This window comes from Scyliorhinus canicula, chromosome 10, assembly GCF_902713615.1.
Source record: "Scyliorhinus canicula chromosome 10, sScyCan1.1, whole genome shotgun sequence".
NCBI classification, from domain to species: domain Eukaryota; kingdom Metazoa; phylum Chordata; class Chondrichthyes; order Carcharhiniformes; family Scyliorhinidae; genus Scyliorhinus; species Scyliorhinus canicula.
Genome location: NC_052155.1, coordinates 22,040,568 through 22,056,040, shown reverse-complemented (window position 1 = coordinate 22,056,040; position 15,473 = coordinate 22,040,568). Strand labels below are relative to the sequence as shown.

The following is a 15,473-nucleotide window of genomic DNA, read 5'->3' as shown; positions in this document are numbered from 1 at the left end:
CTAAGTACCCAGGTAGCACTGCCAGCTGACAAAGGCACTGCCAAGGTGCCAAGCTGGCATTTATTGCAAATGCGATCGGGCCGGGGTTGCTTGGCGAGGGTGTTGGGGTACGTGGGGAGGGGCCAGGGAAACCTCCCATATTGGCTGGGGGGGAAGGACGGGGATTCTTTTGGGGCCTTGGAGATCGTGACGCCATATTGAGACGGTGTCCCGATCTCTTGCTCCCCGTTGTAAAAAAAACGTGGCTGTGTGCGGCCTCGGCTATGCGTTCCCATTCAGCGGCTGTTTAGCACAGGGCTAGATCGCTGGCTTTGAAAGCTGACCAAGCAGGCCACCAGGACGGTTCGATTCCCGTACCAGCCTTCCCGAACAGGCGCCGGAACGTGGTGACTTCATTGAAGCCTACTCGTGACAATAAGCGAATTTCATTTCATTTCATTTCATGTCTCTTATTCAAAGCGAGTCGTGTTGACGAGCCATGTGTTTCTCGGCACTGCAAGTGCCAGGAAACAGGCGGCTAAACACGCTCACTCGGGAACTTTGTTACCTTTTGGGAAACCGGGCCTAATGTTTCAGGTCATTGAGCCTTCATAAGAACTTGCAGATCATCAACCTGAAACAATAGGCTGTATTTCCCAGCAACTTTGGAGGTAGAATCGGAGGCGGAAGCTGTGCAAAGGCATTGGGAAGCGGGTCTAAGTCACTCTGCCTCCATGGCACAGTGCCTATGTCAGGAGCCTTTGTGATAGGGCTGTCAATTGGTTGAAAAGGCCACTTGAGGGCCGTTGCCCACCCTGGCGAGTATTTTTCCCCACATCCAAAAGACCCGCTGCTACCTGGGGAGACCATCAGAAAAGCCCTGCTGGCCTCCCAGTGTGTTCTGGGAGGGGGCCTTCCTTAATGGGCCTTCCAAGACTGATGGAGTTGTTTCCCCTCAATCGGAATGGTTGCTACCAGGCCTAACTCACCGCTGGTTATTGTTACTGGCACGAAGAGTTCAAGCTGATGAATGAGAAAGCTAAATACTCCACCCCCACCTCCCCCAATTGTCATCGGTGATCTGGCCTCAGTTTTTCAAAACTAACCTCCCTCAGCAATGGCCACCACTGGGAATGGCGCGTAGAACTGCTCACTTTCTGAATGGGTTGGCAGCTCCAATGGCCCGGCTGCTGTCCTTAAATGTCCATGGTTGGCAAAATGATGCTTCAGGCTACTGCCCATGAGAGCGGGGTCACCTCCCACTTTCACCCCCTGTGACAGGACTTAACCGTGTACGAAAACAATTCAGCTTGTTTACTCCCTTCTCTCTCCACAGATGCTGCCAGACCTGCTGAGGTTTTGCAGCGTTTTCTTCTTTGTTATTCCCTCAGATTCCCAGCATTCCGAGTTTTTTGTTTTTGTGCTGGGGAGTCTTCCAGATTTGGCAGTGCATCAGAAAAGGCAGGAAAAGGTCCAGTCGGCAAACCTTGATCAACCACTCTGGCCACTTGATTTCACAACCAGTCACAAAAATAAATGTGGATTTCTCAACAGGAAAGTGAGTCATTGCTCAACACTGCCTGCCTGTGGTGCCTCGGGCAACTCAGGAATGACCTGTCCCTTTCCCGTGTAATAACCTGACAATGGTATCTGTATGCTGGATGTGGGGCTGACAAGGAGACCAGGGAGAGGGAAGGGTTGAAAGAGTTTCAAAAACGGACAGCCCACGTCCTCCGACCCGATCCATGGACCGTCTTGATGTTTTGCAGTCCGTGCGAGCGGCAGATTTATAGACCCAGGATACGGGATTTGAAGGAATGAAAATATTTAAAATCCAGGAATTTCCACCATCTGTGCTTTAAACCAAGAACAGGCTGTACATTTAATTTCCGAAGTTATTAAGAAACACCAAGTCTCTAACATAGCACGGAGTCCAGTTTCAGCAAACTGTTAACTTTTGGCTGTCGTGCTTGTGAGGTCACGCTGCTTGTGGTTGTTCAGCGGTAGAAGAATTCCTTGTCCCGTCCCTGTGTGTACTGTTCCTTCCTGTCATTCAGCTTGCACTCCTCTTGCCAGTCACAATAACTTGCAAGAATTGAGCAATCTGAGAGTCTTCTGCACACATATCTTTGAATAGCTGGATGTGTTAATAAAGCAGTGCGTAAAGCATATATGCTCCTGGACTTTATAAACAGAGTCATGGGGCCAGATTTTCACATTTCCTTCTGTGCTGGAACGGATTTCAAAACGTCAGGAAGGATCCCATTGTGCGGAATTTCAATGGCCCTGGGGTGAGGGGGCAGGCAGTGACCCTGCATTCAGCAATCCTGATCCTGCGAGATTGGGCATTTTAGACCTGACACTATTTCTATAACGTTGGTGCCATTTTGGCAGGAGGTGTTCACGACAGCTCCAAGAAGCCATGATACATGGGAGAAGCCTTGAGGAGGGAACTGATAGACCAGGTCAGAAGGAGCTGATAGGACTTGCATGTCCTATCATGTCCTTCTGCACTATAAATTCTATGATTCTATGTCATAATGTAATGATGAATGAGAAGTTAAATATGTTTTTAGTAGCGGTTAACGACAGGACTTTGTTTAAAAAGGTGAGTGGACATTAGATAGGGCAGCATTGCATTTTATCCAATGGATAAGGTACTTCTCTGTATTCATAAGTATTGAAATTCTGATTTTTAACGTGTCCATTGGACCCCGTGGCTAGAAGTTTAAGGCTGTTCTTGCTGTTGGAATCTTCCAGCCCCATCAATAGTGAAGCCCCACTGTGGGTTCCCCAGCGGCCAGGGTTGTATAGAACGGGAAGACCCGCTAACAGCAGTGGGTCAGAAGATCCCGCAGTCAGCCAGTGGCGGGCTACCTCTGCCACTGTGGAAAAACTGCAAGGGGGTGGGGGGAAATCACTTCTTATTGTTCAAAACTCCAGGGAATACTGGCGCAGTATCCTCTGTCTCTCCTCGTAAGACAGAATTTAGTCTGGTGAACCTCCATTGCACGCCCACTAAAGCAAATACATTCTTCCTCCGATAAGGAGACTGTGCACGGGATTTAATAGGAAAGAAACAGTCCTGTTTTGGGTGCGTTTAGCTTGCAGTGCCGTGAATGACCCCGCTATTAAACAGGGCTCTGCTTCTTATTTTGGGCCTCGGTGAAGCATAATGAGCATCGTAAATTGCACGAGGCCTATTGTGAGATGTAACAGGCTTGCCACGCCCCGAGTCGGGCGCGATGATGCCGATATATCGTGTTCCAAAACTGTGCACAATACTCCAGGTGCGGTCTCACAATTATCCATATAATTGCAGCAAGATTCCTGTACTCAAATCCTCAAGCCATGAAGACCATTTGTCTTCTTCACCTGCATGCTAGCTTTTAATGACTCATGAACAAGGACACCAAGGTCCCTTTGGACATCAACACTTCCCAACCTCTTCAATAAAAATTATTTTAAAAACAAAACACTTCCCAACCTCTCACCATTTAAGAAATATTCTGCCTTCTGGGTTTTTTTTCGACCAAAGTGGATAACTTCACGTTGATTGACATTATATTCCATCTGTCATGTTCTTGCTCATTCACTTATTTAGCCTGTCCAAGTCCCCTTGGAGCCTTCTTGCATCCTGCTGACAACTTACATTCCCAACTTGTTTTGTGTCGCAACCAGAGGACACACATTAACAAAAGAACACGAGGCAAGATAAGCACTAATTTATTAATGCAATGAGTGGTTAGGATTTGGAATGTGCTTCCTGATACCGTGATGGATCCAGATTCAGTAGCAACCCATTAAACAGGAACTGGGTAAATATCTGTTGGGGGGTGGGGGGAATTCCCCAGAGAGGGAACTGGGGAGGCAGTGGCGTAGTGGTATTGTTGCTGGACTAGTAATCCAGAGACCCAGGATAATGCTCCGGGGGCCCGGGGTTGAATCCCACCCATCATGGCAGATGGCGAAATTTGAATTCGATGAAAAAAACATCTGGAATTATTTAAAGCTGACCATGAAACCACTGTCGGTTGTCGTTTATATTAAAAAAAATTCCACCTGGTTCTCTCTCCTTTAGGGAAGGAAATCTGTTGTTCTAACCGAGTGTGGCCTACATGTGATTCTTAAATGCCCTCGGGGTTGGGCAGTAAATGCTGGCCCAGCCAGCGATGCCCACCTCCCATGAACAAATACAAAAAAAAGCAAATTACTGCGGATGCTGGAATCTGAAACAGGAACAGAAAATGCTGGAAAATCGCAGCAGGTCTGACAGCAACTGTGGAGAGAGAAGGGAGCTAACGTTTTGAGTCTCTTTCATCAGAGCATTATGTATATATTTGTTTGCCCAACTTTAATGACTGAAACTTAATCAGGCGCCATTATTCACTGGCAAATAAGATGGTGACCTCACTATCTTTCCAACGGATTGGCTAACAGGAAGGCAGGTCAGAGTGTATATGGTTAAATCATGCGGTTGAATTTATTTCCAGATTCATTTAAAAAAACAAATGAAGAAGAATATTGAATCAATGTAACATGCAAAAAACACATTGATAACCAAATTCAGAGGGGTTAATATACCATTCCTATGTTCCTATACCCTTTTTGCCATTATCTCGATTTGTATTGCCTCTGTGGACATTTTACAATGCTAATATTTTAAACGGCAAGCTTGTGCTTGTGATTGGATTTGTACGATGAAGGATTCAAGACATATGTTCACTTCTAGAATAGTGTCAGTCTCTGAGTTGTAAGGTTGTGAGTGTATTTAACAGAAACCAGAGCCCTGTCAACTTCAAATCAGCCGCTGTCAGTTATATGAATAGTTTTGTTATACTTTTAGCCTTAAGTCAAACATGTGCAATAACACAGCCTTCACAGTCATCTTGTGGTGATTATATTTTCTATGAGTTCTGTTTTTTTTTAATCATAATTAATGGAATGATGTATCTCAGTAATGCCAGATTTAAGGTCCTTCATAACATGGTAGATTTTCAGGTATTAGAAGCATTTGGCTCTCTGCCAAAAGGAGAAATGTTCAAATCTGGCTTAGCAGTGAACAAGGGAACACAGATAACTCCATTTTTAAAATCCTCTCACTGTCTATCAGCTATTTGGCTGGAGTTGCTGTTTTATGACTTCAGCCACTTGGAACAGATATTTTTTGTTGAATAACTTACTGAGTGCCATGATAAACTCAACACTCTGCAGCCTTATTGTCAATTCAGCAGATTTTAGGGAAGGAAACAGGGAGATCTCGCAATCTACTTTGCCTCCAGGCAAAGTCAATCACTCCAAGAATAGTTGTTTTTACTGGTAATTCTGTGGGCTAGTTCAATGGGCGTGCCATTTTCCGAGCTGGATTCTGAGGTGGAACCCCTTTCTTCTGGCTTTTCGACCTCTGACCTGACCCTGACGATCGTTCTGATAATTCTGTAGCTAACGACTTCCAATAAATCTAAATGGTGTGAGTGTGCTGAACTTCTCAGTATGTTAGATTCCTTAAAAATGAGCCATGGCTGTGGACAGTACCAGCCGAAACTGGCAGATATACCTTGAAGCTGCTGGCCGCACTCTTGCCTTTGAGGGTCAAGGTTGAGGGTTCAAGTCCCATTAAGGGGCTTGAGCACACAAATAAAGGCTTACACTTGATATATTGACCCACCCGCTCAGATGGATACACAAGATCCCATGGCGCTCTAAGAAGAGCAGGAAAGTTATTCCCAGCGTCCTAGCCAATGTTTGTATCTCGATCAACATCACAAGATCTGTTTGTGAGAGCTGCTGTGTTTCCGACATTAAAACAGTAACTACACTTTAAAAAGTGCTTGGTTATTGGTAAACCACCTTTTGATGTCCAATTGTCGAGAAAGGCACTATACAAATGCAAGTCTTGCTTTAACTCTGTACGAGCAGTTAAAAGTTCCGAATGCGATTTTTAGTTATATTATGTTGCAGGCAAACTGGTGGCCTGAAGGACCTGTTATTAAATAACTAAGTGGCTAATTTTGAAAATGGATGCATTGATCTTGCTCATTTTGTTTTGTCTTTTGTTCCTATTAGTTCCACTCACTGGCTCCGATGTATTACCGCGGGTCTGCCGCAGCCGTTATCGTTTACGACATTACGAATGAGGTAAACATGCTCGAGAGTCCGGTTCTTTGTTACACATTGATGTCAGTCGCTGTTTGTGTGAGATATGGTTGGAATTCCCATCTGTCGCATATGATCTTTTATACATGAGACCTAAAACCTTCACTCTTCCGAGTTATTATTGAAGCGTGCGTTCAATTGAGTTATAGGTTTCCCTCGTTCATGGCAGATACATGGAGAAGCATCATATTACTGCGTGTGCTTCTTGTTAGAGTAGGTGTAGTGTAACGTGTAGCCATCATCAGCTCTCCTCTGATTAAAGGATGATGTTTATTTACGGCTCCGGGTTTCTCCATGGGTTTTTGTGTGATAGAATAGGCCGATTCTTTTTTTAAAAAATAATTGTTATTGAATTTTTTACAAAATATAAACACCTTAACTCTATTAACAAACAACCGCGGTAACACCCCAAGAACAATACCCCCCCCCAACTTCAAACAAAAGGAAAAAGAAAAAAAACAAAAGAGCACCCAAACAACAAAAGGGAAAGAGATAGCACCCGCCACATCCCACAGACCCATGTACACAGTTCTCCCTCCCCCCAATCCAAACCCCCCCCCCCCTCCCTCCCTCTGGCCTCTATCGCCTCCTGCACTCCCGGCTCCACTGCAACCCCAAAAATTGCGAGTCCCCAGCCTGGCTCGACCCTGGATCCCACCACCCTCGACACAATCCTTGCTACCCCCTTCCAAAACTACCCCAACGCTGGGCACGCTCAAAACATATGGGCGTGGTTCGCTGGGCTCCCCGAGCACCTAGCACACCTGTCCTCGGCCCCGAAAAACCTACTCATCCTCGTCCCAGTCATGTGGGCTCTATGCAGCACCTTGAACTGTATGAGGCTGAGCCTCGCACAGGAAGAGGAGGAATTCACTCTCTCCAGGGCATCCGCCCACGTCCCCTCCTCAATCTCCTCACCCAGCTCCTCTTCCCATTTACCCTTCAGTTCCTCCACCGAGGCCTCGTCTACCTCCTGCATTACCTGGTATATGTCCGAAATCCTCCCTCCTCCAACCCACACCCCCGAGAGCACCCTGTCCCGTACCCCACGTGGGGGCAACAGGGGGAACCCCTCCATCTGCCGTCTGGCAAACGCCCTACCCTGCATGTACCGAAACATGTTCCCCGGGGGGAGCCCAAACTTCCCCTCTAACTCCCCCAAGCTCGCAAACCTCCCCTCCACAAACAGGTCCCTCAGCCTCCTAACCCCTGCCCTGTGCCAGCCCAGAAATCCGCCATCAATGCTCCCTGGGACAAACCGATGGTTCCCCCGTATCGGGGCCTCCATCGAGCCCCCCATTTCTCCCCTGTGCTGTCTCCATTGCCCCCAAATTTTGAGGGTAGCCGCCACCACCGGGCTCGTGGTATACCTCGTTGGAGGGAGCGGCAACGGCGCCGTTACTAGTGCCTCCAAGCTCGTGCCCACATAAGACGCCGCCTCCATCCTCTTCCATGCTGCCCCCTCCTCGTCCATTACCCACTTACGCACCATCGCTGCGTTGGCAGCCCAATAGTACCCACAGAGGTTGGGCAACGCCAGCCCCCCACTATCCCTGCCTCGTTCCAGGAACACTCTTCTAACCCTCGGAGTCCCATGCGCCCACACAAATCCCGTGGTACTCCTGTTGACCCACCTAAAAAAGGCCTTCGGGATAAGGATGGGAAGGCACTGGAACAGGAACAAATACCTCGGGAGCACCGTCATCTTAACGGACTGCACCCTCCCCGCCAGGGACAGCGGTAACATATCCCACCTCTTAAACTCCTCCTCCATCTGCTCCACCAACCTTGTGAGGTTGAGCTTGTGCAGGGCCCCCCAGCTCCCAGCCACCTGGACCCCTAGGTACCTGAAGCTCTTCCCTGCCTGCTTCAATGGGAGCCTACCAATCCCCTCCTCTTGATCCCCCGGATGTACCACAAACACCTCACTCTTGCCCAAGTTCAACTTATACCCCGAGAAACCCCCAAATTCACTAAGAATCCCCATTACCTCCGGCATCCCCCCCACCGGGTCCGCCACATACAGCAACAGGTCGTCCACATACAGCGACACTCGATGCTCCTCCCCACCCCGCACCAAGCCCCTCCAGTTCCCTGACTCCCTCAATGCCATGGCCAGGGGCTCAATTGCCAACGCGAAGAGCAAGGGGGATAGGGGCCACCCCTGTCTCATCCCCCGGTACAGCTGAAAGTACTCCGACCTCCTCCTATTTGTGGCCACACTCGCCATCGGGGCCTCGTAAAGCAGCCTCACCCACCGGATAAACCCCTCCCCAAACCTCTCCAACACCTCCCACAAATACTCCCACTCAACCCTATCAAAGGCCTTCTCCGCATCCAATGCCACCACTATCGCCGCCTCCCCTTCCACAGCCGGCATCATAATAACGTTGAGGAGCCTTCGTACGTTTGTGTTCAGCTGCCTTCCCCTCACAAACCCCGTCTGGTCCTCATGAATGACCCCGGGTACGCAATCCTCTATTCTAGTGGCCAGGATCTTTGCCAGCAGCTTAGCATCGGCGTTCAGTAGCGAAATCGGCCTATATGATCCGCACTGCAGAGGGTCCTTGTCCCGCTTCAGGATCAAGGAAATCAGCGCCCGTGACATAGTTGGGGGCAAAGCCCCCCCCCCCCCCCTCCCTTGTCTCGTTAAAGGTCCGGACCAACAGGGGGCCCAACAGGTCCAAATACCTTTTATAAAATTCCGCCGGAAACCCGTCTGGCCCCGGCGCCTTCCCCGACTGCATGTTCCCTATCCCCTTGACCACCTCCTCCAGCTCGATCGGCGCCCCTAGTCCCTCCACCTGCTCCTCCTCCACCCTCGGGAATCGCAGCTTGTCCAAGAAGCGCCCCATCCCACCCCCTCCATGGGGGGCTCCGACCGGTACAGTTCCCCATAGAAGTCTCTGAAGACCCCATTAACATCTACTCCCCTCCGCATCACCTTCCCAGCCTTATCCGGAATAGGCCGATTCTTGACCCACGAATCTTTCATGACATAGGGCATGATGTCCCATGAGGTAGTGGGACCTGGAGTACAGGATTGGTTTCCTTTATTTTTGTCCGCTGCCACGCTCTGTCTCATCAGTAAGGTGTTGTGAATCAAAGTGAGATGCAGCTCAATGGACATGTTGTCACCATGCGAGACGATTGCCCTTCCCAGTCATATAAAAAAATAAATTTAGAATACCCAATTCATTTTTTCCAATTAAGAGGCTATTTAGCGTGTTCAACCCACCTCCCCTGCACATCTTTGGGTTGTGGGGGTGAAACCCACGCAAACACGGGGAGAATGTGCAAACTCCACACGGACAGTGATCCAGAGCCGGGATTGAACCTGGGACCTCAGTGCCGTGAGACTGCAATGCTAACCATTGCACCACTATGCTGCCCTCCAGTCATTGTGTCAATGCTGCTGCACTCCAAAGAGAACTTCAGAGTGTCTTTGAAGCATTTTCTTTGCCTTCTCCTGCAATTGAGAGTTGAGAAAACAGGACCTAGCGGGGGCGGCACTTTTGGCCATCCTGACATGGTGTCCAGTCTGTTGAGGTTGATTTTATAGGAGCCTTGCCTGAATGTTGGTGGAATTAACCCCAAGAACAGTAATAAGGTTTATTTAACATGTATTGCCATTGATTCCGAAGGACGTGACGTAAGTATTTCTCCAGAACTTGAATGTATCCATTAAACACAGTCCAGCTCTCACTGCTGTTCAGGAGCGTGGTCAACAGCAACTGCTCAGCACACTTGGACTTACATTGACTTGCGAAGGTCTTTGTTGCCAAACACTTGCTGCAGTGGTTTGTCGAAGGAGCTGACGCAGCCTTTCCAATGTTGGATATCCCTGTTGACAGCCTTTTGAGAAAGTTGACTGCCGAGGTATGGGAAGTGCCCAACATATTCCCGAGTCTCTCCTTCAACATCTATGTGAGATGGAATATTTGGCTGACAGGGTGTGCGTTGAAATGAGTTCTGTTTTTGCCAACATTTGCTGGCAGTTTTAAGTTTGTTTATACACAGAATTGACGAGATCGATGCGGCTTGCAAATCTGGTGCAGAGTAAACAGGGACACTATAATTTGAGTATAACTGGTGCTCAACTGGAGGACAAAGTTGCCACCCAGGTTGATAGGGTTGTTAAGAAGGCGTATGGTGTGTTGGCTTTCATTAACAAGGGGACTGAGTTTAAGAGCCACGAGGTTTTTCTGCAGCTTTATAAAACCCTAGGTGGACGACACTTGGAATATTGTGTCCAGTTCTGGTCGCCTCATTATAGGAAGGATGTGGATGCTTTAGAAAGGGTACAGAGGAGATTTACCAGGATGCTGCCTGGACTGGAGGGCATGACTTATGAAGAAAGGTTGAGGGAGCTAGGGCTTTTCTCACTGGAACGAAGAAGGCAGAGAGCTGACTTGATAGAGGTGCACAAGGTAATGAGAGGCATGGATGGAGTGGATAGCCAGAGACTTTTCCCCAGGATGGAAATGGCTGTCACGAGGGGACATAATTTTAAGGTGATTGGAGGAAGATCCATGTTCACAATTCTCTTAAGGTTAACGTGCAGGGGCAGCACGGTGGCTCAGTGGTTAGCACTACTGCCAACGGTGCCGAGGTCCCAGGTTCGATCCCGGCTCTGGGTCACTGTCCGTGTGGAGTTTGCACATTCTCCCCATGTTTGCATGGGTTTCGCCCCCACAACCGAAAGATGTGCAGGGTAGGTGGATTGGCCTCACTAAATTGCCCTTAATTGGAAAAAATGAATTGGGTACTCTAAATTTATTTTAAAAAGGTTAACGTGCAGGTTCAGTGGGCAGTTAGGAAGGCAAATGCAATGTTCGCATTCATGTTGAGAGGGCTAGAATACAAAACCAGGGATGTACTTCTGAGGCTGAATAAGGCTCTGGTCAGACCCTATTTGCAGTATTGTGAGCAGTTTTGGGCCCCATATCTAAGGAAGGATGTGCTGGCCTTGGAAAGGGTCCAGAGGAGGTTCACAAGAATGGTCCTTGGAACAAACAGCTTGTCGTATGAGGAACGGTTGAGGATTCTGGGTCTGTACTCTCGAGTGTAGAAGGATTCGGGGGGATCTTATTGAAACTTACAGGATACTGCGAGGCCTGGATGGAGTGGATGTGGAGGGGATGTTTCCACTAGTAGGAAAAACTAGAACCAGAGTACATAATCTCAAACTAAAGGGATGATCCTTTAAAACAGAGATGAGGAGGAATTTCTTCAGCCAAAGGGTGGTGAATCTATGGAACTCTTTGCCACAGAAGGCTATGGAGACCAAATCACTAAGTGTCTTTAAGGTAGAGAGAGATGGGTTTTTGATTAATAAGGGGATCAGGGGTTATGGGGTGAAGGCAGGAGAATGGGGATGAGAAAAATATCAGCCATGATTGAATGGCGGAGCAGACTCGATGGGCCGAATGGTTAATCCTGCTCCTATGTCTTATGGTCTTATGCACCTACTGTGCTGCTGAGGAGGGAGTTCCAGGAATTTGACCCGACAACGAAGGGACGGTGATATATTTCCAAATTGGGATGGTGTGTGACTTTGAGGAGAAGTTGAAGCAGGGTGAATTTCCCATGCATCTGCTGCCCTTGTCCTACTAGTCAGTAGAGGTTGCAGGTTTGGAAGGTGCTGTCGAAAGAGCCATGGTGAGTTGCTGCAGTGCATCTTGTAGATGGCACACAATGCTGCCACTGTCTGTCGGTGGTGGAGGGAGTGGATGTTGAAGGTGGTGGACGGGGTGCCAATCAATCTTTGTCCTGGATGGTATCCAGCTTGAGTGCTGTTGGAGCTGCACTCATCCAGGCAAATGGAGAGTATTCCATCACACGGAGGGTATTCCATTACACCCCTGACTTGTGCCTTGTAGATGGTGGACAGGCTTTGGGGAGTCAGGTGATTTACTCGCTGCAGACTTCCCAACCTCTGACCTGATCTTGTAGCAATAGGATTTATATGGCTGATCATCAGCCAACATCCCCACTTCTGACCTAAAGATAGACGCCTGGTCGTTAATGAAGCAGCTGAAGATGGATGGGCCTAGGGCACTAATCTGAGGAATTGCTGGAGTGATGTCCTGGGAATGAGATGATTGAGCCTCCCAACCACATCCAGCTACAGGAAGGGATGGTGATATATTTCCAAGTCAGTGTGGTGAGTGACTTGGAGGGAAACCACCAGCTGGTGGGGTTCCCAGTTATCTGCTGCTCTTGTCCGTCTAGATGGTAGCGGTCATGAGTTTGGTCATTAGCTGTCTAAGGAATCTTGGTGAGTTACTGCAGTGCATCTTGTAGATGGTGCATACGGCTGCCACTGCTCATCGATGGTGGAGGGAGTGAATGTTGGTGGAACGGGTAATAATCAAGCGGGCTGCTTTGTCCAGGGTGGTGTTGAGCTTCTTGAGTGTTGTTGGAGCTGCACTCATTTAAAAAAATATTTTTAATTCTCCTTTTTCACATTTTCTCCCAAATTTACACCCAACAATAAACAATAATCCGTAATGAATGTAATGTCAATCCCCATATCAATAACAACCATCCCATCCTCCCACCAAACCCCAGACATTGGCCCGCATATTAACATTAGCAAAGAGGAATCAGGAATCGCCCAGAGTCACCATTAACACATACAGTCCCCCAACCCACCTAATGTTCGTTGTGATCCAATTCTTGAAAGTACACAATGAATAACATCCATGAATTGTAGAACCCCTCCATCCTTCCCCTCAGTTCAAATTTTACCTTTTGAAGGGTTAAGAATTCCAGCAGGTCCCCCCACCACGCCAGGGCACAGGGTGGAGAGGTTGATCTCCACCTAACAGGATCCGCCTTCAGGCGATCAACGAGGCAAAGGCTACAACATCTGCCTCCGCGCTTGTTTCCAACCTCGGCTGGTCCAACACCCTGAATATGGCCTCCCGAGGGCCGGGGCCAGTTTCATGTGCATCACTTTAGAGATTACCCTAAAAACCTCCTTCCAGTAATCCTCCAGCTTTGGACAGGACTGAAACATATGAAAGTGGTTTGCAACGTTCACACACATCTTCTACCCCCTCAAAGAGCCGGCTCATCCTCACCCTTGTGAGGTGTGCTCTATACACCACCTTCAGCTGTATCAGCCCCAACCTCGCACATGAGGTGGAGGCGTTCATCCTCCGGAACACCTCACACCAAAACCCCTCCTCCATATCCTCTCCGAACTCTTCCTCCCACTTTGCCTTGATCCCTTCTCGTGGCACTTTCTCCTTCTCCAAAATAGTGCCATAAACCGCTGACACTACCCCTTCTCCAGTCCCCCTGTCGTCAGCACCTCCTCCAGCAATGTGGAAGCCGGCTCCACCGGGAAGCTCTGTATCTCCTTCCTGGCAAAATCTCGAACCTGTACATATCTAAATATTTCCCCCTGCTCCAGCCCATACTTCGCTCCCAGCTTCTTCAATCCCGCAAAACGACCCCCAAGAAACAAATCTTTTAGTGTCCTAATTCTTTTCTCCCATCTCCCAAAATTTCCATCCCACCTCCCTGGCTCAAATCTGTGGCTCCCCCAAATCGGCATTTCCCTTGACCCTGCCCCCAACCCGAGGTGCTGTCAAAACTGCCTCCAAATTCTCAACAAAGCTATTACTACCGAACTCCCTGCGTATCTCCCCGGCTATTGTTGGGAGCGGCACTGTTGCTAGCGCCTTCAATCCCGACCCCCTACCCAAACTCTTCTCCATTCTGACCCACTGGGAGTCAACCCCTCTGGCCCAGCTCCGTACCTTCTCCACCTTCACCGCCCAGTAGTAATACATCAGGTTCAGAAGACCCAAACCTCCTGCCTGCCTTCCCCTCTGTAGCAGCACCTTTTTAATTCGGCCACCTTCCCTCCCCATATGAATGAAGTAATCATCCCTTCAATCTCTCCAAAAAATGCCTTTGGCAGGAAAATCGGCAGGCATTGGAAAATAAACAGGAATTGCGGCAGCACATTCATTTTAACCGTCTGTACCGACCAGCCAGTGACCGAGGGAGACCATCCCACCTTGCCAGGTCTGCTTTTACTCTCTCCACCAAACTAAAAATGTTGTACCTACAGAGCCCCCCCACCCCCCCATCCCGGGCAACCTGCACCCCCAGGTATCTAAAGTGAGACCCTGCCTACGGAATGGCAGCCCCCCCACCCCCAGCCGAGACACCACAAAATATTCACTCTTGTCTCGATTTAATTTGTACCTTGAGAAAGACCCAAACACCCGAAGCAGCTCCAGTATTCCCCCTATTGACACATTTGGTTCCGACACGTATAATAACAAGTCGCCGGCATATAAGGACACCCTATGCTCTACCCCCCCCCCCCCCCCCCCCCCCCCCCCCCCCCGCACTATCCCTTTCCATACCTCCGAACTTCTTAATGCGATGGCCAATGGCTCAATCGCGAGTGCAAACAGCAGGGGGGACATAGGACATCCCTGCCTAGGCCCACGGTGGAGAGAAAAGTATCTCGAGCTGATGTCATTTGTGCGGACGCTGGCCCTCAGCTCCTTATATACTAGCTTTACCCTGTCCACAAATCTGGGTCCAATTCCAAACCGCTCTAGAGGAGCTGCACTCATCCAGGCAAGTGGAGAGTATTCCATTACACTCCTAATTTGTGCCTTGTAGATGGTGGACAGGCTTTGGGGATCTTAGGCGATGAATTACTCTGTTGCTAATTGTGTTTTCTCTTTAATTGGCTCTGTTTATGGCGGTTAATATGGTCACCTTCCTTAATTCTAATTACGTTAGCTCAAGAGTCGGCAGGTATCTTTCGATACCGCCACAAGGTTCAAAACCGAATACTGATCAAAGACTCGAGACACCAGTTAGTAAGTTTGAAATCAATGCTCATTTATTTACACACGCAGTCAAATATACTCATGCACAAAACTCTACCAACTAAACTATCACTACTACTAAAGCCTATACTTAGCTTCGGGCGCCCACTCAGTCAGAGGAACAATGGCCATTGTCCGGTTCTGAGGCTTCTAGGGTTGAGCTGGTACGGAATAGCAGCTAAGATTGTCTATCTCGTAGCGTGCGTTGACTTTGGACTTACTTGTTCTGGTGCAGCTGCTAGGCAGGTCTCTCCTCGCTGACAGCCAAGGCCAAGAGAGCAAGTCTGTCTTGGGGGCTTCTTCTTACACCCAAAGGGGCTTTGCGCGCTTTTGGGAGGGCCTTGAACTTGGCTCCAATTAATTGGGCCGTTTCTCGATCGTTCCTATCGATTTCCTCCAATAAAGGGGTGGGTGCCCTGATTGCTGGGCGGGCCCTAAATGGCCGTTGGCCTGCTTTGTTCTAGTCTCCTC

At 48.8% G+C, this 15,473-nt stretch overlaps 1 protein-coding gene across 2 annotated transcripts in view; it reads left to right on the top strand.

Annotated features, from left to right (window-relative positions):
* Window positions 1-15,473, top strand: part of rab31 (RAB31, member RAS oncogene family) — a 132,894-nt gene that overhangs the window by 33,479 nt on the left and 83,942 nt on the right. For both annotated transcript variants that reach the window (XM_038808675.1, XM_038808676.1), the window contains exon 4: window positions 6,046-6,117. In XM_038808675.1, the coding sequence (XP_038664603.1) occupies window positions 6,046-6,117 (72 nt within the window). The remainder of the gene's footprint in view (window positions 1-6,045; window positions 6,118-15,473) is intronic.